This window comes from Prionailurus bengalensis, chromosome C1, assembly GCF_016509475.1.
Source record: "Prionailurus bengalensis isolate Pbe53 chromosome C1, Fcat_Pben_1.1_paternal_pri, whole genome shotgun sequence".
NCBI classification, from domain to species: Eukaryota; Metazoa; Chordata; class Mammalia; order Carnivora; family Felidae; genus Prionailurus; species Prionailurus bengalensis.
In genome coordinates this window covers 188,356,592-188,381,420 of record NC_057345.1, presented here as the reverse complement: position 1 = coordinate 188,381,420, position 24,829 = coordinate 188,356,592, and the positions used below count along the sequence as shown (strand labels likewise).

The 24,829-nt window shown below is 35.6% G+C and overlaps 1 protein-coding gene across 2 annotated transcripts in view; it reads left to right on the top strand.

The window, feature by feature from the left end:
• TRAK2 (trafficking kinesin protein 2) overlaps window positions 1-24,829 on the top strand; it is a 65,894-nt gene that overhangs the window by 28,911 nt on the left and 12,154 nt on the right. For both annotated transcript variants that reach the window (XM_043577473.1, XM_043577474.1), the window contains 10 exons: window positions 4,418-4,612; window positions 12,303-12,379; window positions 14,103-14,219; window positions 15,490-15,699; window positions 16,572-16,650; window positions 18,086-18,216; window positions 18,893-18,967; window positions 20,025-20,162; window positions 22,673-22,752; window positions 23,307-23,510. In XM_043577473.1, coding sequence (XP_043433408.1) covers window positions 4,418-4,612; window positions 12,303-12,379; window positions 14,103-14,219; window positions 15,490-15,699; window positions 16,572-16,650; window positions 18,086-18,216; window positions 18,893-18,967; window positions 20,025-20,162; window positions 22,673-22,752; window positions 23,307-23,510 — 1,306 coding nt within the window. The remainder of the gene's footprint in view (window positions 1-4,417; window positions 4,613-12,302; window positions 12,380-14,102; window positions 14,220-15,489; window positions 15,700-16,571; window positions 16,651-18,085; window positions 18,217-18,892; window positions 18,968-20,024; window positions 20,163-22,672; window positions 22,753-23,306; window positions 23,511-24,829) is intronic.

Genomic DNA, 24,829 nt, shown 5'->3' with positions numbered 1-24,829 from the left:
GCAGATGCCTCAGTCTAGTATATAAGATCTACCATGATGAAACCCTGGCTTCGCTTTCCAGCCTGATCTCGTGAGAGATCCACTGAATTAATATTTCTTTCTCCTAGGCCCTTACTGAATTATCAAAATCTGCCTTGTGTCTTCTGTGTCATCTATGTTGGATTCTTCTGTACCATGTGAGCCCTGGTCAGAAGGAACTGCATCATACTTACTCTCTTCCCATCTTGCCTTTCTATTCATATCTTCCTATCCCTACAAGGAAAGAGTTGCTTGCATTTATATACCTTGCAAGCATGTGACAACATTTAGGCACTTAAGAAGCTCTCAGGACATAAAGGTTATTCAAACATGGGTATGGGCCCATAAGCCCTTATCTGTAAGACCAAATCAAAACAACTCTGAATACTCAAAGTTTTTTCTACACTTTGGTTCTTAAATTCATTGGTCCACAAAGCTTGACTTGTGTAGCTGTTTCTAGATTTATCTCACTTAGCGTGAATATTTGCTTGCTGAATGTGTATTAATGTATTTAAATATGGGGTGCTGCTACAAAACCAGTTGGTGATGTTATATATCGTATAGTAGATGCTTAGCACTACCTTTCTAAAACTCCAAAAAATTCTGAAGTCCATCCAAACCCAAAGTTTTTTTCAAATTTTTATTCAGTTTTATTGTGATATCTCCCCTCTTCTCTAACTCCAATTGCATGTATGTTAGACTGCTTGATACTGTGACACAAATCACTGATGATCTGTTCATTTTCCCCCCAGTTTTTTTTTTTTCTTAATGCTTCATTTTCGATTGTTTCCATTACTATGCCTTCAAGTCTACCTCAGTTCTTTTCATTTGGGGAATGTCTAATCTGTTAATGTTACCCAGTGAGTTTTTCAATTTAGACATTGTACTCTAGTTCTACTCGGGTTTTATAAAGATCGATATAACTTCTGTTTCTTTTCATCAGGTTTACGTTTTCCTTTTAAATCTTTGAGCATATTAGGGGCGCCTGGGTGGCTCAGTTGGTTGAGTGTCTGACTTCAGCTCAGCTCATGATCTCTCCGTCCGTGAGTTCAGGCCCCGCGTCAGACTCTGTGCTGACAGCCAGAGCCTGGAGACTGTTTCGGATTCTGTGTCTCCCTCTCTCTCTGCCCCTCCCCAGCTCATGCTCTGTCTGTCTCTGAAAAATGAATAAACCTTAAAAAAAAATTTAAATCTTTGAGCATATTAATAATTGCTGTTTTTAAATTGTTGTTTACTATTTTTATCATCTTTGTCATTACTGAGCCTATTTCTATTGATTCATTTTCCAACTGGTAATGGATTACAGTTTGCTTATTCTTTGCATATCTAGTAATTTTTGACCAAATACTGAATATTTTGAATGTTACATTGTTAGATGTTTAGATTTTGTCGTCTTCCTTGGAAGAGTGTTAAAATTTGTTCTGGCGTGTCCTTAAAGTTACATGCTGATAAAGTTGATCCTTTTGAGACCTGGCCTTTTTTTTTTTTTTTTTATGAATATAATTTATTGTCAAATCACATACAACACCCAGTGCTCATCCCAACAAGTGCCCTCCACCATGCCCATCACCCATTTTCCCTCTCCCCCACCCCCCCATCCACCCTTAATTTGTTCTCTGTATTTAAGAGTCTCTTGTGGTTTGTTGAGGCTTGTTTTTAATCTTTGTTATGTGGGTCTCTAGATCACACTTTAGATCATACTGTAATATGCTTTGTTCTAGCATTAATTTAATCCTACTACCAGTAGGTATGGCCTAAGATCTTTACTGATTATCCCACCTGTTCATAAGGGTTTTCTACAATGGCTAGATGAAATTCTGACCTCTTTTCGCCTTGTGTAGGAGAGTGACATAGTGTAGATATGAAGATGTAGATGAAAATTTGAGTGTATGCGAGCAAACCAGTTTTGAGGCTCTTCAAGAGGAACAAGAGGAGTCCTTGATATTAAATGGACACAATGTGGCTACAAAGAATTGGGCATATGGAAGGGACATTTGAAAGATAAATGTTAGCAAGGGAATTGTTAAGACTGGATAATCAGAGAAAGATATCACATGATTTCACTCATATGTGGAATTTGAGAAACTTAACAGATGATCATAGGGGAAGGGTAGGAGAAAGAAAATGAAAACTGAGAGGGAGGCAAACCTTAAGAGACTCTTAAATACAGCAAACAAACTGAGGGTTTATGGGGGTAGGGAAAATGGATGATGGGCATTAAGGAGGGCACTTATTGGGATGAGCTCGGGTGTTATATGTGATGAATCACTGGAATCTACTCCTGAAGCCAAGACTAACATTGTATGTTAAATAACTTGAGAATTAAGGAAAAAAAAAAAAGACTGGATAATCAGAAAAAGAAAAGAGGATAAGCCGGAGAGTAGTAAATAGCACATTATTAGAAACACAGAAGCAAATAGGGGGAGCTAGTCAAGGATATTTAGCCTACTAAACCTTGATTGTATACTCATTTTATTTTAGAGGGGAGGGGAGAGGGACAGAGAGAGAAAGAGAATCTTAAGCTCCATGCTCAGCATGGAGCCCCATGTGGGGTTCAGTCACATGACCGTGGGATCTTGACCTGAGCTGAAATTGAGTCAGATGCTTAACTGACTGAGCCACCCAGGTGACCCATGTGTACTCATTTTTAAAATTACCTCTTGCAAGTAGGGAATTGGTAACCTTAAATTTTCATTAGAATTCAATAATAATTAGAATTCATAAATAATTCATTAGAATTTCATTAGTACATATTAAAAGACAATTTCTAGGAAATAATGGCTCTATTAATGAATGCTAAATTTTGTTCTTCATTTCCATTATACCCCTGAATTGCCTACAAGCCTGTTTTTAGGTCTGCATGTATTTATAGTCAACCTCTCTTCCTGTGAGTATTACCCTATCTGTATGTGATATATTTATGGCAGGAAAAAATTGGATAATCGCATGGAATTTGTAGTAATAAAATTTGGTTGTATTTTTAGGGCTTTTAAAGAGATCTGCTAAGGGTTGAGAGCTTCTTTAGAACCATATTTAAAGTTAAATGTACCTCATCTCTGTGATTATATATCTCATCTTTGTGATTATGAAGTCACTGCTTGTCCTGGGTAAAGAGGGGTATGTGATGGGGTATGTGGTATTGTTAACTTCCTCATATTTGATTTATTAAACTGTTATTGTTAAGGTCAAGTTGTAGAAATTTACTCTTTTAAGATGTTTTCTTAAAATGAACTTTGTTGTTTTTTGCCAGAGTTAGAATATGTTTCTTTATACTACCCACAAAGGAAATATCAGATCACTTTATAAAGTGTGAGGGTTGATATGACATCCTGTGTTTTCTCTATTTTAAGCATGTTAAAAGGGATAAGTTTACTTTTTTGGTAAACTGCTAAATTTGGCAAGTGTTAAATGATGGGCCGTATTTGGAACAGGAAGCCAGGAGCAAACACAGAATAAAGGCAGAGAAGCCAAGTGTGTTCAGAGATGTATGTGCAGGAAGTAGCTAGAGGTGTGTGGGTGAGAGAGTAGTGATGTGAAAGGTATTTAGGACTTCAAATGTAGTACATCTTTAAAATAAAAATGATAAAGTACTTATTCCAGTACTAGTGCTAGAACACTGCTGAAATGTTAATATTACTGGTTAACATTTAGCCAATAAATGTTTATTTTTTATGTCTAACTGCTGTGAGAATATACTGAAATATAATTTTTCTAAAGTTTAAAGAATACTCCCACAGAGTTTAAATTCTCTTATTAAAGAACATGTCATTTTATTCCTTTTGAACTAGCTATTTTCTGGTGGTTGTTTTGTGTTGCCTTTTTCTCCCAAGTATATAATTTATTTGAGGTCAGATCTCTTTTAAGCAACACTAAATAGACTGATAAGGAGGAAATATGAAATGTGTCCAAACTCATTTAAAATTTTAAAAACATAGTTATATTCACCAAGCAATATATATATGTATCTTTCTTGAACTGTTTTTTTTTTAATTGATCTATTTAAATTTAAGTTAGTTAACATACAATGTAGTAGAGGTTTCAGGAGTAGAACCCAGTGATTCATCACTTACATGTAACACTCAGTGCTCATTACAAGTACCCTCACTAATGCCCATCCCCCTACACAGCTCCCCTCCAGCAACCCAGGCAGTATATTTTTAAATAGACTATAATTAAAATTCATGGTATTATTTTTGCTATAGAAGTTTTCATATTAAAAAAAGCTGGAGAATGACCAACTATATAGTACCAGCATATATTAGTAAAAATCGTTGGAGAAATTATCCCAACTAGTGTTTCTGTGGTTATCCTACTTTTAGAAACTAATTTCACTGATATTTTCTCTGTAACTAGTAAATTGGAATATTTTGGATTCATTTACATGGAATCTCCTCTTTAGATGTCTGCTCCAATGAGGATCTCCCTGAAGTTGAGCTGGTAAGTCTGCTAGAAGAACAGCTACCCCAGTATAAGCTAAGAGTGGACTCTCTATTTCTATATGAAAATGAAGACTGGACTCGGTCCCCACACCAGCAGCAGCATGCATCTGATGCCCTCTCTCCAGTCCTTGCTGAAGAGACTTTCCATTATATGAGTGAGTATTTTTTAGCCTTTTAGACTTTGTCCATTGAAATAAAGATGATAAGTATCTTGGTGTTGACTTTTAAGAAGTTTTAAAAGTCATTTAAAAGCATTTAAAAAGCCATTTAAAAGCATTTAAAAAGCATTTAAAAGCATTCCTAGCCATTGTTCATTGTGTACCTACTTGAACTCAAACTGATTTAACAACACAAAGAGATGATTCTGTGTTATGTCTGAATGTAGAAGGTTTGTCATTCTTTACAACTCTGAGTGTCTGTGGTTGCAAGCATACTCAGTTATTTCCATTTCTTCTTTCTTTTATTTGATACTGTTCTCAGACTGAGTAGAAAAAGGAACTTAAAAAAAAGTAGTTGAGGGGCGCCTGGGTGGCGCAGTCGGTTGAGCGTCCGACTTCAGCCAGGTCACGATCTCGCGGTCCGTGAGTTCGAGCCCCGCGTCGGGCTCTGGGCTGATGGCTCAGAGCCTGGAGCCTGTTTCCGATTCTGTGTCTCCCTCTCTCTCTGCCCCTCCCCCGTTCATGCTCTGTCTCTCTCTGTCCCCAAAATAAATAAAAACGTTGAAAAAAAAAAATTTAAAAAAAAAAAAAAAAAAAAAAAAAAAAAAGTAGTTGAAATTTTAATTTAAAATTTTAAAATTCCTTTATATCTCAAAGCATTTATTATATCAGTAGTTTGATATACTGAGCCATCAGCTTTTTGACTTTATATTTCCTGTTAAACACAGTCGTAGAAACTGTGTCAGTCATTAAGAAGCATAGTTTTTGGATACATAAGTAGTTTTAATAATTAAAGTATGGAGACCTTTTTGCTTTTGACTTCATTCCAAACATCTGCTTTCAGGTTGAGCTGACTTTTTTTTATTCATTCACTATAAAAATATGTGCATAGTAGCTGTTAGGATATATAAGAAAAGTCTATAAGTTCAACATTGATATAATTGATAAATTATATTGAAATAAATTGATAAATTGATAAAATTGTTTTCATTTGAGTTACATATGACATTGCATCAGTTCCTACATATTTTCCCAGTGAGTGCTTCAGTGTTTTTAATGATTGTTGTGAAATGCTCATTTTTCATAATAATTTTTTTAGTAATCATTTTTATAGTAATCATTAACTTGCTTTTGGTAGTTTTCCTAGAACCAGGTTACGTACTACTCAGGAAAAAAATTATAAACATTGTTTAAACTTGAAATGGAATATCAAGAAACTCAAAACTATTTCTTCCTCAACAATTCTTATAAGTAGCTGACTATTAAAGTTCTTAAGGTTTTCTTAACTTTCAAGTTTGAGAAGTTGTTTGCGAATTTCTGAAAAGTACTTATTTTTTATTTCCATTTCTCTTTGTTCCATACATTTTTAGATTTGTGAGAAAATTTCAAACTGGAATTTCATCAGGATAAATTTAGTTTTTGTCACTATTTTGATAAAGTGGCACAGAAAGTGCCCCTTTGTTTACTTTTTCTTTGTCGTATATGCCACAAGAGGATGGAACTGTAGCTAGAAAGCTGTCTTAAATCACGATTTAACGGAGTTACTTTTAGAGAGAATGTTAAATAAAAATAAATTTTGGAAAATAAATGATAATCAAATTCTAAAATACTTGGGTTTTCAGGACTTTATACAAAACAAACCATAGTATTCAAGGGAGCAGTTTAAAACTCGAGATTAATAGGATGATACAGATTCCCTTATTCTAAATGTACTATTTTCACTTCAGCAATTTGAAAATTGGACTATATATGATATACTTAAGGTCATGAAGCAAATAAGCTATGATTATAATTGGTCCACTAATACTTTATCTCTGTACTGTAATTTCACTGTTATTTTAAAAGTATCAATTCTTTGGGTTAATAGTTCATTCAAATATAAATAAACTTCATTACGAATTTGTATGTTATGAATATAAAAGATAAGTGATTTACTTCATTTAGCAAATTGACCAATGTTTTAAAAAGCAAGATATAAAACATTCTCTGACCCTTTCTAGCAGTTTTCTGTCCCTTTAAGATATCAAGATCCATGGCTCTGAATAATTATTATGTACCCTGACAGGCCATCCTAGGGTTTAGCTCCTTGGTGCTACTCCAGCCCCTTCTAATCCATACTTCCCTCACATGCCAGTAGACACTTGTACTCATTAAAATGAATTTTAACAACTAATAAAAAAGAGGTGGCCCAGGCAATGAAACTTCTGTAACACAAAGACATTGAAAGAGCTGTGAGAAGAAAAATAAATTCAGAGGGAAACATGGGCAGGATTTGGGGTTGTGAGCCTACCTCACATGGATGAAAGGATACTGGTTGTTCTCTGAAGCCCCCACCAAACCAGGAAGAGATTGTTTACTTTTAAAATAGAACACTTGGGAGCAATGGGTGGGTCCAAAAAATGATTCCATCCTACTCCCTGCCATATATAAAGTTTAAGATACAGAATATTTTGCATGCAGAACAGGTCATTTCAGGATTTTCTTAACTTTATTGAGAGAGACCCAGAGTGAGCTGTGGAGCAAGCAGTAAAGTCAGAGCACATCATAACAGAAAGTACCATTTGTTCATGTTAAGGCTAAAAATAGAAACCTGATCTGCCTTTCAGAGTATTTTTTATTTGGGAATAAGGGATCACCTGTACCACTTTCTAATGTGTAAGAAAAAGGGTTGGGAGAAATGATTAGCTTTATAAGTTTTATTTAAGAGATCAACATCACTTGGGAACTTGTTAGAAATGCAAATTCTTGGGCTCCTACCCCATATCTACAGAACCAGAAATTCTAGGACTGGGCACGGCAGTCTGTGTTTTAAAAGTCCTGGTAGTGCTGATGCACCCGCAGATTTGAGAACCACCAGTATAAAGCATTGTCAGCCAAAGCTATGTGGCCATTTCACAGTGATGTTAATTGGAGGATTTAAGGAATTAGGGAGGTTGTACAATTTTGAAGAGAAAGAAGGTTGTAGAAATAATTACTTCTGGCTGGCAAGTTATACTTTTCCTCAAGGTCTGCCCTCAAAAATTATTAATCTGGGGCGCCTAGCTAGCTCAGTTGGAGGAGCATGAGACTCTTGATCTCAGGGTCATGAGTTCGAGCCCCATTTGGGCTGTAGAGATTACTTAAATAAATAAAACTTAAAAAAAAATAAAGCACAGAACTTAAAAAAAAAATGACTATACTGTCAGGAAATGAAATATAACTGATAATGTTCGGGAAGCATTAACCATAAGTCAGATAATGGAAGTTAGCAGATTTACATTTACTCTCAACCACTTCCACAAAATGATTAACTCATATGCCTCAAGACATCTATTGAGTATTATCCATGGAAGAATTGAGAAAATTGTCTCACTCAAATCATTATCAGTAGGGCTTAATTCTCACCTGGAACCCTGTTGAGAAAGGCTGTCGTAGGTGGTACATATCATCAGATACCTTCTCTTTGTTCTCAGTTCTTTTAAAGGCAGTTTTTTGTATTGCAGAAATATTATCTGTAGTATACACCAAGAGCAGCAGTTGTTTATTTGGGGTTAAAACTGTAAGATCTGTCTGTACTTATCGGGAGCTCTGTAGCTTTTACTACGCCATGTGGGAGGTGTGTATTTCATTTTTGCTTTTTGTTGTTTTGTTTTAGAGTTTTTGCTGTGAGAGGGTTGGAGAGATTAGAAGTCTAGTTAGTTAGTTAGTTAGTTAGTTAGTTATGGGAGAGAGAGAACATGAACAGAGGAAAGGGGCAGAGGGACAGAGAGAGAGAATCCCAAGCAGGCTCTGCGTTCAGCACGAAGCCTAATGCAGGGCTCAGTCCCACAACACTTGGATCATGACCTGAGCCGAAATCAAGAGTCGGATGCTCAACTGACTGAGCCACCAAGGGACCCCTTGGAGTCTTTTTGAATTTCAGTAATTGTGGTAAAAACTTTAGACCTTGAAAAGGAACATTGACAGAAATATCAAGCACCATCTCATATGAATTACAGAGATACCGAAATAGATTAACATTGGCCCTTCTCATCCTGAAAAATGTGAGATTGGGTGGTTGATGTGAAATTATGCAGAATTAGAACTTAAAGTAAGGATTGGTAAAGGACTTATGTATATTCCCCCTCCAATATTTTTTTCAGGAATGTTAAATTCTCCAAATATTATACCAAAAATGTTGAATGTCAATTAACTTTTATAAAACCAAGTTGCAAGACTGTTCAGTAGAAATGTTTATCATCCCCACTAATGTATAATTTTTTTTTAGAGAGTTAGGAATTTCATGTCTGGAAAAAAGGAACATTGCTAATTTTTGTACCACATAACATTTTTATTTTAACAGCTGAGAACTAAAGGGAAAATAAGATTTAATAGGATTGATTATAATAAAATCAGTCATCTTGGCTCTGCATTTTCAGTCGAAGAATTGCAGTGAAGATTTAGTCTATCACTTTGGAAACATTTAGTTGCGTTGCCTAAATGCCAAGAGTAAACTTAAGAGCTTTGCCCTACTTTTGGAATCTTCCCAAGTGGCATAGCTACCAGGAGTACTGTGTTAAAGAAGACAAGACAAAACTGATAAGGCCGCAGAGAGGAATTCATTGTGTTTCTGTATGCTTTGTGACTGACATCAGTTGAGCTGCTCTGTGTAATTGAGATGGCCCCCAGCCTTTGGGGCTCGGTAGTGTATATAGACTGTTTCACATAAGACAAAAATTGGCGGGGCGCCTGGGTGGCTCAGTCAGCTAAGCGTCTGCCTTTGGTTCACGTCCTGATCTCATGGTTCGTGAGTTTGAGCCCCGCATCTGGCTCTCTGCTGTCTGTGCAGCGGTGCAGAGCCCACTTCGGATCCTCTGTCTCCCTCTGTCTCTGCCCCTCCCCTGCTTGCGCACTCACTCTCTCTCTCTCTCAAAAATGAATAAATAAAAACTTTTTAAAAATCCAAAAAAATAAAAATAAAACAAAAATTGTAGAATCCTGGTTGCATGATCTAACTTCATCGCCATAATAAATATTTAGGCATTTGAAAATTCATTTTTGCTTTTTGAAACCTCTGAATAAGAGCTGCTATTTTTTTATTGCAAAGATAACATTTATCTTCTTGGAAAATTAGCAAAAGAAAGAAAACAAGAGATCAACCATAATCCCTACCCAGAGATAACCACTAATGTGTATCCTTCCAGCCTGTCTTCTATATCAATGTGTATAAGATATGCTCATGATTTAAAAACAAAATTGGTATCTGTGTTGTTTTGTAACTTGCATTCACAGATGGATACTCAGTATTTCATCAGATAAAGGCCTTCTGATCTTGGTAGGACTGTGGTAGAAACAGCAGCATGGTGCAGAGCCCATTACTGAGAATGAGCAGACCCAATTTTTTTCTTATGACCTTGTGAGATGGGAGTTGTTATCACCCCATTATTATCCTCACTATTATTAGTTTCTCCTCAGTAAAATATGTTTTATTCTATACATTTCTTTTCTGTATTACTGTGTCCTTCATTTTCTCTTCCTGTTTCTTCATGTGTGACTTGTAGCTCATAGCTCTTTATTACATCCTTAACTTACTGGTTTTACTTCAGAATAAAATTACCACTTTATCTTCAACTCTGGTCAATCATATAACATAAACTATGTCATATATTGTTTAAATTAGTTTTATAAAAACTTTTTTAACTGAGTCTCTAGGATTCCTAGTTCTTGCTTGGAGTGTTACTCCTGAATTGGTAGTTTTTATTGCTAACTCCACATCAGAACACCTGGGCATCTTTTACTTACTGTGTGTGCTGTGGGGCTCCTCTAAATCAATTAAATTAGAGTCTAGAGATAGACCTATCACCCTGGATTACATTTGGGTTTGCAATCATTGGCTAGTTTTCTGTTAATAATTTAGAGCATAGATACGGTTTGATTTTTTTTCCCTTAGCTTATTATTGAGGCCAGAAGTAGAGGAGACCTCACACTGTAAGTAAATTATGAAGATTCTGTGGGCCTGTTCCCATATCCCAGTGGTTAAATTACAGAGCCAGTTTTTCTACTTGTAAATATAAATCCTTGTGGGGTGAAAATGTTTCTATCCAGATCTTTTTAGTTTTCTATGTCATATCACTATCAATCTAGCACTTTGTTTTACTTTTACCTAAGAATAAAACTGTCATTAATAATTAAGCTCTAGGTAGTTCTCAGATTCATTTTAAGCAGTTTTGCCAGGAAGAAAAATAAAAAGCTAAAATAAAAGTAAAACATGTCTAATGGTGTCTTTTGGGCAACCTCAAGGTTAAGATGGGACTAAGGAACTACAAGTGACTTAAATCATAGTATCTGCTGCCAATACAGTGCATTATTTACAGAAAATTTTAAATCAAAGCTATTTCACACATACCAGATGTGTTTAAGAGTAGTAACTGTAAACAGTAGTATAACACTTAATAGTATTTTAATACTGCTCATTACATTATCGTATTTCATTCTCCTAGTGACCTTGTGAGATGAGTGTTATTACCTCTATATTATAAATACAGAATATGAATTTTGGAAGGGTTAAGTGACTTATTCAAGTTCACTCAAATCCATAAATTCAGCACTTCTTTAAAGCCTCTTATTTTTTCACACTTCAAGGCAAACTAATTGTAAAATCAGTCTAAATCAAACACAGATCTGTTTCATGTAATGCACTCCAGAATGAAAAGATCTCTCTTTTATTATAAGATCTCTTTTTATTATTATTAAGCATCATTAGCTTAAAAAAGTATCACTTATTGGGGTGCCTGGGTGGCTCAGTTAACCATCCGACTTCGGCTCAGGTCACGATCTCACAGTTTGTGGGTTCAAGCCTCGCATTGGGCTCTGTGCTGACAGCTCAGAGCCTGAAGCCTGTTCCAGATTCTGTGTCTCCCTTTCTCTTTGCCCCTCTCCTGCTTGTGCTCTGTCTCTCTCAAGAATAAAATATACATTTAAAAAAATGGGTTTTTTAAAGGTATTGCTTATTGTGACTGTGGAATCATTGGGGTCATATTTGTCATTCTCTTTGGAGCTATAATATGCAATGTATCGACAGTTCCTGAATTTAATGCAGAATTACTGGACTTAAATTATACAAGTAATAGTGTATTATACAGTTTATCTTATAGCAAAGACCTAGATATGATAGAGATTATCATTAATTAAACTAAAAACGATTATGCCTCATAACAGAACTATAAAAAGTCCTACAAGTCCTATTCCTTGTTTATTGATTTTAGCTCACATGATAGATGATCATAGATATTGAAGATAATCACATCAGAATTCTAATTAAATTCATTTGTAATAGCATAACCCCTCACTAAGTCACCCCTCAGGAACTTTAATTTAGATTAGGGTATAAAATAATTGGTGATTTAATCCATTCTTCAGGGCCACAGTCCCTAATGTGAGTGGACCAAAGTTCTAATCTTACTGAGGGAGGAAGAGATAGGAAATGGTTGCCTGATGATCATTTGATACTTTTTTAATTCATTGTATGATATATATTTTGTTTGTAATAATTGGTCTGTTTTCTGAGTGTCTATTTTCTATTTTCACACATATTTTTAATCTCCTGAAAGGCACTTTTGTAAAAGCCTGGTGTGGTGGTGGTGGTTGTTGTGATCTTTCAACTATTATGAATATTTAAAATTCTCTGTTGTTTCTAAGTCCTATAAACAGTTGTTTTAAACTGTCTCAGTTCTAGGCACAGACAGGGTGGAGCAGATGACCAAAACTTACAATGACATCGACATGGTTACACACCTCCTGGCAGAGGTAAGAATATAACTTTTCTTTCTCCAGTACAAAAAGCTAAAACTTGAAGATCATTTAACATCTATCAAGTTTGCACATCAAATGAAAAAGGAGGATGTCTTTGTTCTGGGTTGTTTTGTATAAGGTTGTTACAGATGGAACAGCTGGCATTCCAAAGTAGAATGGTTCCTAAAGTTTATTGTTATGACATGGCAGAGGGTTTAATTTTTGTTGTTGCTATTATAATGATGCTGACTTTCTAATTCTAGAAAAGCTATCAAAAAAAAAAAGTTGATGGTGTTTGGGTTTTTTTGTTTGTTTGTTGTTATTTTAATAAATTCCTTCTGTTACCCTGGAGCAGAGCAGCCCATTCAAGAAGCAGCTCCATTGCAAATCAATACCAGCAGTTTGCATCATCTTCCCTTTTTTACTTTCAGTTTGGACTATTATTTGAGCTCACTTTGTCCATGACATTTTTAATATATAGTGTATCTCTTCCAAATGGCGTTCTTAGAGGTATCTCCTTATACTGCAACTTCAGTTGGTCTTGAAACTGTCTTTCTCTTTAAAGTACCCTTTTCCCCTCTCCCCCCCAGCTCCCTAGAATGATTTTGTGTATGCCATTTAGCCTATATTGAAAATGAGATACATTGGGCCTTGAAAATTTGGAGATAATTCATCTGCCTCTTTTCATGTATTATAGAGCAAAAGGATAGAGGCTTAATTCTATCTGTATACAGTGATTAATGTAAGTGGAACCCATGCTCATATATAAGGTAGCTAGATGTATATTGACAGTTTTCATCCTACAGGATACAGTCTCACCACCAACGCATAGATGGGATTCTACACCCTTGCTAAGTATCACCATCTGCTTAGGACAAGTAACTCTTGGTTTGCTTGGCTATTCTATAGGCCTCCCTGCATCATTACCACCAAGTTCTTTAGACTCCCTTCTTTATGTTTTAGCAGAACCTGTAACCTCAAAATTTCAAGTCTGCTATCCCCTCTTTTATCTCACATTATCATTCTTGCAACAGTTGACAGTAGGGCTCTTGATTATGCTTTCCTCTAAGCCTCTGGCTCTGAATGCATAGAAGCTTTCCCATAATTGGAACTTTTTTCAACATATGTACTGTGTCATTACCATGTTTAATAGACAAATGCTCAACAAATATTTGTTGGGCTTTCACTGTGTGCCAGGCCCTATCCTCATTTTCTAAATACTGTATTGATTTTTTAATTCCCCAAAATCATAAATTTAAAGGTTGGGTTTCTTGAGTAATTAATAGGGTGATCAGTAAAGCTCACTTGATTTAGGGGTGCCTGGGGGGTTCAGTCAGTTGAGCATCTGACTCTTGATTTCAGTTCAGGTCATGATCCCAGGGTCGTGGGATCAAACCCCACATCGGGCTCCCTACTGGGTGTGGAATCTGCTTGGGATTCTCTCTCTCCCTCTTCCCCTCTCTCCTGCTTGCTCTCTCTAAAAAATAAAATAAATCTCACTTGATATCAAGAAGAAAAATGCCCTCTTGCATTTATTCCTATGGCCGTCATCCATTTGACCAGTGTGTATTAAACACTATATGTGTGTCAAGCCCTGTGTTTATTTGTGGTATCTGGACATTAAAATGAATCTTGATGCTTTCTGGGACATTCCTTGTGAGTGAACAAAATTGCAGAATTTCTAAGCTGCCATTTAAATTTTTTTTGTACTCAAAAGATGTATTTGGTATTTTAACAGAGGGATCGTGATCTGGAACTAGCTGCTCGAATTGGACAAGCTCTCTTAAAACGGAACCATGTCTTGTCTGAGCAGAATGAAGCTCTGGAGGAGCAACTGGGACAAGCCTTTGATCAAGTAAGTCTTTGATCAAGTATTTATAGCATGAAATAATTAGTTACTGGACAATAGAAAAGTTTATTTTTCTGGGTGCCCCTGAAGTGATAACAATAGGTAGATAAATAACACCAGTACATGTTAACTTTGTTGTCAGCCATTGAACTAACCAATAGAGAAATTAAATGTTACTGTACAGAGAAGTACTCAAGTGACTCTACCTTAGTCAGTATAAAAAAAATATGATAGGTACTGTGCTCAGTACCTATCATACATGTGTCACCCTGCTAAGATTCTAACACTTTTTCCTCATCCCTTTGTGTAGACTTTCTGTGTGATCTTATCTTAAATTTATTTTGAAAAAATAACCCTAAATAATAGATACCCAAGGGGTGCCTGGGTGGCGCAGTCGGTTAAGCGTCCGACTTCAGCCAGGTCACGATCTTGCGGTCCGTGAGTTCGAGCCCCGCATCAGGCTCTGGGCTGATGGCTCAGAGCCTGGAGCCTGCTTCCGATTCTGTGTCTCCCTCTCTCTCTCCCCTCCCCTGTTCATGCTCTGTCTCTCTCTGTCCCAAAAATAAATAAACGTTGAAAAAAAAAATTAAAAAAAAAAAAAATAATAGATACCCAAGTGAAGCATCTTTTTTCAGAAACCCAAACAAGAAGAAAAGGAAATTTTGAAAATATATTTATTTCATGCAGTAAATATTTTTTAGTGAGAACCAATTTATTATTAACTTGAATGGTTACTTTTCAAATTTCCTTTAATTTGTTACTATTTGGTTTCATTAATATTTTATAAATGCCATTATGTTTAATAACATTTGAGCCTTTGTGTTAAAAATAGTTTCTAAAACTATTTCTAGAAGTCACACAGATTTATACTTAAAAGCTTTAAAGTGTAAGTCTTTAGGATGAGAATTTGAAGGAGGGGGTCTATTCTGACACTTGAAAGCTTCTTCAGTTTTGTTTTTAACTGTGAATATATCATTATCTTATGTGAAAATTTCCTCCTACATTCCTATATATATAGAATATAAAAATTGGCTTTTCACCTAGTACAGAAAAAGCTGTCTTTGTGGAGTTAATGCTCTAACATTATATCTTAGGAAGTATGTGAGGTTCGTTATTCTGTTTTTAGCACTTGTTACCTTAGTCAATAAAATCTACCAGCTGATTTTATAATTTTATTTTATGGTAAGAAACAATTGCTCCATGAATTAAAAGCTATATTACATGTAAATAATGCAAAATAAAGAACATCTTGTAAATCAAGCCCTTTGATGTGCAGGTTAATCAACTGCAGCATGAGCTGTCCAAGAAAGATGAATTACTTCGAATTGTCTCTATTGCCTCTGAAGAGAGTGAAACTGATTCCAGCTGTTCTACACCTCTTCGGCTCAATGAGTCCTTTAGCTTATCTCAAGGTTTGTTGCAGTTGGACATGCTACAAGAAAAACTCAAGGAACTGGAAGAGGAGAATATGGTTCTTCGATCCAAGGTACATTCAACCGAATTCCCACTTTCCTGTACCTTAAAGGCTGTAAGATTTAGGTCCATGTATTGAGGTAAAATATGGCATAACTAAGGATTTGCTATTGACATTCCAATTAGGAGGTGATAGCAAAGGCATGTGTATTTGCCTTTCATTGTCACTTAGATCCCATTCATTGACAGCTGGATAATAGCAAACTGATAGATGAAATAGAGAAAGCCACAGCACAGAATATATATGTTAGGTAGTTTACACAAATAACTAAATAATTATAACTGTGATAAGAACTATGTTGGAAGATTACAGGGTTTCCTGAACTTGTGTAATGGGGGAGAATCGAAGTCCTACTTAAATGACATTTTAGCTGAAACTAGGGATTAGCCAGGCAGAAAAGTATGGTGGAGGGGAGGCATCAGAGAAAATGAGTAGGCATGTGCAAAGATCCTGAGAGGAATGAGGGGGAGATGTTTGTCATATCCTGTCCCATATCTTTATTTTTATTTTTTTTATTTTAGAGAGAGGAAGAGAGAGCACACATGAGTGGGGAAGGGACAGTCAGGAAGAGAGAGAGAGAGAGAGAGAGAGAGAGAGAGAGAGAATCTCAAGCAGGCTCCATTCTCAGTGCAGAGCCCAACACAGGGCTCAGTCTCAACGATTGTGAGATCATGACCTGAGCTGAAATCAAGAGTCTGACACTTAACTGACTGAGCCACCCCGGTGCCCCCCCATATCTTTATTTTAGATAAAGCTTTTTGGGTTTTATTTTTCCTTTTCAGCTGGTGAACTTTTATCTTCAGATGAGAATTAAAGGTTTTTTAAGTTAATACTGTAAAGTATTGGAAGATATTATCACACACTGAGTTTTTTCTTTCTTGAAGGCTTGTCACATAAAGACAGAAACTATTACCTATGAAGAGAAGGAACAACAACTTGTCAATGACTGTGTTAAAGAACTTCGTATGTATTAATGCGTTTTCTTTCATAGTTTTTGGGCAATTCTTTGATGGCATTTCACCAACTCAGAAGTTAAATCAATGATTTCAGTAGAGGCATCTCAAGAAACAATTTTAAATAATTACTGACAGTCTTGGAATATCATGTTGAGCCCACAACTCTAAGCAAAATACCATATGTACTTTTAAGAAATAGTTTTATTTCACATTGCCATCACTGTTAAAGAAAGGCCTGTATTTCTATCAGTTATAGCATGGTAAAGTGAAAATAGCCAAAGCTTTTATTTTGTCAATGGGGAAATAGTCCTATAAAGAATATGATTTCCCAAAGTTAGAAAACTTGTAAGTGGGAGAGCCAGGGCTTAAATGAGTATTTATTGAGTGCCAACTATGTGTCTATGAAGGAACATATTTTGGTTTGATGTATTATTAATTAAAATAATTTTTAAAAATAAATCAGAAAAAGGTAGGCTTTACTAGAGAAAGATACATAATTTCTCTGTAAATCTATAACATTTTATGTTGAAAGAGAAGATATGATACATGATACCAATTCGTCTGGGCTGTTGGTGTCAGAATGTAATACCTTAGAGTAAGAATTTTTGAGAACCACAAAGAATTTCAGTTGAATCTTCTCCATCAGCACTTCCATTATTCACATTTTATACTTTAAAAAACAAAAAGGAAATGACTTTCCCAAGAGCTTAGATCCCAATCTCCTGCCTCCTTATAGTATCCTTTGAACTGTTATAGAGCTTCTGTCAATTTTAAAATAGTTGTATATAACACTGAGAAATAGTTTTGCCACTTGAGTTTGATGTCAGAATTTTTATATGCAAAATTTCCTTCCTGCATGGAATTCTAAAGGTTCTATTTCATGTGCCTGTCAGAATGCTAGGCTAGAAGGATTTTCAGAGGCTTTACGCAGTTTGCTAGGTATCCCAGAAAGTCTCTCTTGTACAGAAACATCTCCATAGCTTTAACAGATTGTGACTGTTGCATTTGAAATGTTCCTTTGTTAAATTTGTTAAGTTTAATTTTGTTTATGAGATTTTATTGATGTCTCTGAAGAGTTCTGAAAGACATAAATGAGATTATGCCTTGGTACTTGCAAACATATATAATTCACCTCTCTTTTCAGCCTTCTTGTCCCTCATAAAGAAAAAGATTGAGGCAAAACTTTTAGCTTGCTTGCCTTTACAAGTCACCTCTTTTAGCTTCATTGCCTCCTATTCAGTTCTCAGTATTAGCCTATTTCAGAAGGACCTTTATTTTCCTCTACTTGGTTATCTGGGTTTATTTTTTAAATTAATGTTAAAGAAAAATCCATTCATAATGTCCAGTGTTTGTTACAAAGTAGGATTTAGCCTACAAGCCATAGTTTGACAACACCTACCCTACATTTATATTAATTTTTAAGTTTTTGTTTTGTTTCCCAGGTGAAACAAATGCTCAAATGTCCAGAATGACTGAAGAATTATCTGGGAAGAGTGATGAACTGATTCGGTACCAAGAAGAGATCTCCTCTCTCTTGTCTCAAATTGTTGATCTTCAGCATAAAGTTAAAGAAGTAGGTTCACTCATTCATTCAACAGATGTTTGTTAAGCATTGGCCTCATACCGTGCACTCCGCTAAGTGCTAGATACATTAAGCAAAATAAACACACTCCCTACCCCTTTACAGTGCTTTAATCTGATTACTGTTCTAGTCTTTCTGTGTCGTGAAATATGAATAACTACTTTCAACTTACTATTTCTCGTGGCCAGGTGGGGTTAGATTTTCCTTAGAAAGTTGTGATGTGAATTATTGACAAATGATCATTGTCCTGTGAATACCTTAATAGATTTTGTATTCTGCCCATTTTATTGCTCTCATTTGGCTTTTGAAGGGTTAGCTTTTTATAGGTCTCTAGACCGTACCCCTGACAGACACTCTTAAGATGTCTTTAAAAGGGGCGCCTGGGTAGCTCAGTCGGTTAAGCATCCGACTTCATCTCAGGTCGTGATCTCGCGGTTCGTGAGTTCGAGCCCCACGTCGGGCTCTGTGCTGACAGCTCAGAGCGTGGAGCTTACTTCAGATTCTGTGTCTCCCTCTCCCTCTGCCCCTCCCCTGCTCACGGTCTGTCTCTTGCTGTCTCTCAATAATAAATAAATGTTAAAAAAAAAAAAAGATGTCTTTAAAAAAAAGAGAGTAGCCTGTACTTTATATGGAAAGGCTTCACTTGTCTCTTTTAAATTGTTGTTAGCATGTGATTGAGAAGGAGGAACTGAGACTTCACCTACAAGCTTCCAAAGATGCCCAAAGACAACTGACAATGGAGGTAATCAAATCTTCCTTTATCTTGTGTAATATGGTGGGGAGAAGAATGAAGAGTTTGTTTCATCTTTGTGAGTAAGAATGATTAAAGGTAATTACTGGATTTTAAATAGCAAGAGATTAAATTATGAGATCTAAGAAGTAAAGCAATTTAAAAATTCTGTCCCTAAAACTAATAACATGACATCTTTCTTGATTAATAGATATAAGATTCTGTAGGAATATGTGACCCTTTTACCAGTTTACCTTAACCCAACAGTTTTTAAAATAATTTCTAATAAGTGTTTTTGCAAATATGTCAGAAGAAATACCAAAAATCTTTTGCTTTCAATCCAAATAAAAATTCTATGTATTAGATACAATTTGGTGGTTCCCTGGCATACGTTAAGAATCACCTGGCAGAATGAGTCCTAAATAGAGACTCCCAGGCACCAGACCCCAAAAGTTTCCAATTGAGTAGGTTTAGAATAAGGGTCTAGAATCTACATGATCCACTCCACACACCACACTTGAAGAAATACTCTGAAAATTGTGTACTCTTTTACCATGCTTATGTATCTAACTATAAAGAAGATTCTGAAATAAGGGAGAAGAAACTACTTGTTTAGGATAATTGACCACCCTGGCATCATATACAATACTTTGTAGGCTTGATCTTGTCATTTACAGACTTCAGAGTAACATTTAAAAATATGCATAGCTAACATTATACTAAACCTAACTTGACCATAGCTATTATTCTTCCTCTATAAGTTTTTTTAAGGGTTTGAAGCATTAAATATTGAATTGACAATAATTATGATTACTTCAGCTACATTTCAGATTTTTCGGGAATCATATTTATGTATAATTCTGGCCAAGACATTCCTAATTCTGGTGACTTGAAATATATATGTATACACTCTCCTTGCTTAGTTTGTTTTGGAGTCTTTGTATTGAAATTGTTTCATGAGGTTATCTAGCCCTCTGGATAAAATTAATACTTATCCCAATGGGGTTTATTTTCCTGTTGTCATTTTGAGAATGAAATGAAGTACACTAGTTACCATCCTTTTTTTCAGCTGCATGAGTTACAAGACAGGAATATGGAGTGTCTGGGAATGTTACATGAGTCCCAAGAGGAAATAAAGGAACTTCGTAGTAGATCTGGCCCTGCTGCTCATCTTTACTTTTCACAGTCATATGGAGCTTTTTCTGGGGTGAGTTTTTCTGGGAAATATGTTACATATTTAAGGAAACTTTTTAAGATTAGATTGTCCTGAGAGTGATGTGATTTCTGGTGGTATAAAGTATCTTGAGAACATTTGTTTCTGTCCTTGTTTCTGGAAGTCATTTATTCATTTAGGCTTTAATTTGTATATTTACATCTACCTTAATACTCTTACTTATGATAGCCTTTCTTCTAATAGATGACCTTCCGGGTTTATTATAATATATGAGATGAACCCTAAGGAAATTAGGTTTAGGTCTGTGTACCATAGAGCTACTTAAACTTGGGTCATCCTTACCCTAGGCCCACCACATGCCACTTATTCAAATAGTACTCTGAACATCTAAAACCTATTTCAACAGATCTCAAGTCTCTTGGTATATTTCATGCTAGTTAGAGTGTAAGCCCCATGAGGGCAGGATTCATGTTTGTTTAATTCATCAATATGTAGTATTATTTGAATTAAAGAGATTAATGAAAACTTGTGAGTCTATGCCAGAATTTATAATATTGGTTCAAAGAATTATTTTAACAGTCTAGTTTGTAAATACTTATAAGCAATTCTGTGAAATATTTTAAAAAACTGAAACTATAAATTATAGTAATTTTTTGAAGAATATGGGAGCAAGACTTTGGTTTTTAACTTTTTATTTTGAAGTAATTTTAAACTTAGACTAATACTACAAAAATAGTACAAAAACTCTCATATATCCTTCATCTAGATTCCCCAATTTTTAACATTTTACTACATTTGCCGTATCATTCTGTTATATTTTTTCTGGACCATTTAACAGTAAGAGACACCCTATTAACTCCTAATACTTCAGTGTGTATCTACCATAAACAAGGACACTCCTATATAACTACGCTACAGCCGTCGAAGTCAGAAAACTGTCATTGATATACAATACTATCATCTCATCCACAGAGCCCTAAGTTTAAATTTTACCAGTTGTCCCAACAATATCCTTTGAAGGATATGTTGCATTTGGTTGTTTCAAAAGGCCTGTTTTACATGCCTTTCATTACCTTTGTAGCATGTCCTCAGTTTGGGTTTGTCTAATGTTTCCTCATGATTAGATTCAGGCAATTTATTTTGGCAGAAATAATGCCATGTTCTTCTCAGTACACTGTAATAGGAGGCTCACATTGTCTATTTATCCCATTACTGATGATGTTAAATTAACTTTACTAAGTTAAGGTAGTATCTGCCAACTTTTTCTATTCTAAAGTTAATGTTAATTGATAACTAATTAAATTAATGTTGCTAATTAACTTTACAATGATGAAAATTGGCAGATGCTACCTTAGCCAAGTGATCAAAGTTACTATTTTGTGGGAAGATACTTTAAGACCTATTTAAATATCCTGTTTTTCTCAGCAAACTTTTATCTGCTAATTTTAACACCTAGGGATGGTTCATATCTGACTCAGTTTTTACTAAGATGATTGCCAAATGGTGATTTTCTAATTCCATCATTTTTTCAACATTTATTAATCAACATTTTTTTGTCAGAACCTTTCTGTCTCATTTATTTATTCATTTGTTCATTTAGTTATGTCCGTATGGACTCTTCCTATTTTAGTCAATGGATTACAGTCCATTATTACTAATTTTTATTTTGATACTTAAATTGTCCCAGATATGGCCAGCATGATCTCCTTTAAGTTCATCTTGCCCTTTTCCTGTCCCAGTCCTGGAGTCAACCATTTCTCCAAGGAGGTCTGGTTAGTTTTAATGAGGAATGATATTTAGAATTCAAGATCTGGGTCCTGTGTGTCCATTGCCACTAGAGTATCATTACTTCTAGTCCCTCTCAGCAGATAGAGCTAGAAAATATATGTATGTTCATGCATACACCCACTGAAACACATCCATATCTATGTTCCAATCCATATTTATGTTCATCTGTCTACATGTATTTAAAAACATGAGTTCACACCAGTATCTCCAATTCTAGCCATTGTCAGCCCAGCCTCACCGAGCATGGCACTCATGCCAGTTGAATCCTCATCTCTGACCAGGGAAAAGGAAAACTTGCTTATTTTTCCTTTAATGATTTTTCTACATTATAAAAGCCATACATGTTTATTATAGAAAAGTTAGAGATTACAGAGAAGCAAAAAGAAATTGTGAAATACTGTCAAATCCTGACTTCCAGAGAATTATTGGCATCTTGGTTTATAGCCGTTCAGATCTTTTGGTTTTTTGTGTCTACGTAGGTAATATATTCTGTTTATCATATTGGTTTTTCCCACTGCTCGCCTGTAAAAAGATATCATGAAAAAGAAGTTGGTTCTTGTTTAAAAGTTACATTTCCAAAATGCCTCTTTTTTTTCTTTGCATTTTGGCCTGTGCCTATTTTCTTGTGTTTTCTTTTATTGTAACACCAAAAGTATTGGACCCTGGAGACTCTGTTAATTCATGTAAGGATAACCCATTTCTCCTAACTGTCTTCTTACGTAATCAGTATAGGAATCTCACACTCTTTTTCTTAGGAATCCCTGGCAGCTGAGATTGAGGGGACCATGCGTAAAAAGTTGAGTTTGGATGAGGAATCTTCTCTCTTCAAACAAAAGTAAGTACAATCACATGTATTGTTACCCAGGCACTGGGATGGAATTAAAAAGAAGCCACAATCCAAAGTGATAGGTATTTTGAGAATTCAGTTGTAAATCTGCTTAGTATTCAGTTTTTTTCTCATAGTGCTGACATTTGGGGTTTTTTTACATATTTTTTAAATGTTTATTTATTAGAGAGAGAGCAGGCAAGCAGGGGAGAGGCAGAGAGAGAGAGAGAGAGAGAGAGAGAGAGAGAGGGAGAGAATCCCAAGCAGGCTCTGTACTGCCAGTGCAGAGTCCGATGTGGGGATCAGTCTCACGAACCATGAGATCATGACCTGAGCTGAAATGAAGAGTCAGACATTTAACCAATTGAGCCCCAAGGCTCAATAGTGCTCACATTTGTGAGAGTGTTCTCTTGTTCTGAAGCTTATTTTCCAATAATTTCTCTTAAAATTTAGAGGCTAGTCGGGGTAGTTTTATTTTCAATGAATTGTACACGCGTGTCTCTTTTCTAAAGCACTCCAGTGGTAGACAGTGGCAATAATGAATACTACTTCTTTTTTGACAGAGCCCAACAGAAACGGGTATTTGATACTGTCAAGGTTGCCAATGACACACGGGGCCGCTCTATCCCATTCCCAGCTCTGCAGCCCATTCCAGGGTCCAACCGTTCAAGTGTCATCATGACAGCAAAACCTTTTGAGTCTGGTTTGCAACAAACAGAGGACAAAACCCTCCTCAACCAGGGGGGCAACTCAGAAGAGGTTTCAGAGTAAGAGATATAGATCATGGCAGTTATCGTGTATTTCTTATGGCATTGACATACCAGATGCTCATACTTATATTCCAGCATTGTTCTGTGCTATTCCAAGGAATTTCTGGAACTGTCAGTTTTCATGCCCAATAGCATTATTTGTAAGACAGATCATGTCAGTAATGATGTAATTTGTCAGTAATTTGTAAGACAGATAGCATGTCAGTAATGATGCCCAATAGCATTATTTGTAAGACAGATCATTGACTTCATAAAAGTTTTTGGAGTAAAAAGGCTACATTTAATTAAGTATATTCAAAACAGAAGTTGCATTGAAGCGTAAAATTCTTTACTACTTTCTTCTTCAGTGTGGCAAAGTTTGAATCTAAATCTTCATGTTCTAAGTCAGATTTTTTGAATCTGTTTGGTCATTGGCAGTTTATGCATAGCATCAGTGACACTTTCTCATAACCCATGCTCATAATCTCAACTGCTTTGGTGCCTTTAGGATAAAAAATAAACTTGAATACCTATTGAGGAAAAGTAGGTTGCTCTTAACTTCCTATTTGTTTAAACTTAGACTTTTTCCAGCTTTCATTAATTCATCTTATTGAATTATAAATAACTAGAAATTAAACAGCACTACTGGAAAGTCGCCTGAAGGCTTTCGAAAGATAGGTATTTTGTACCTGAGAGAAATCTTCCTAATGCAGAAATCTATCCTAGGACATACCAAATACCCAACAAGTATTAGCTGCTATCAGTAGTAGTAGTGGTGGTGGTGGTAGTGGTGGTGTTTTTACCATTATTGAATCCTCATTGTGGACTAGGAGCTAAATCTTATTTAATACTGTCAACAACCCTGTAGTGTAGGCACTATACCTTTTCAATTTACAGTTGAGGGAAGTGAGGCTCAACTCACTATGTAGGTTGCCCAGGGTCACTCCACATGAAGGTATTGGTCACATCACACTGTTGTAGGGTCACATTTCTGTAAACTACAGATTTGGTCCATGGATACACTTTGGTTCAAAAATAAAAATATTTGTGTTTCAAAAGAAAGAAAGAAAGAAAGATTTCTCATCCTGGGTTTTCTATTGTATTTCAGTTTGTACCTATAGTAGCTTTGTGTGTCAATACTGTGTCGTTGATCATAGTTACCTTAGGAAGAGATCAACAATCAGATCTCTGTGAATTCACATAGAGTAACCAGGAGCAACTACAGTTTGGCTTGCTACTCTTTCTTTTGATATCAATTGTTAGATACCTCCGATTTCAAAAATATGGAAAAGGAACAAATGTGTTTACAGAACTATGAAAATATAGTATTTACAAAT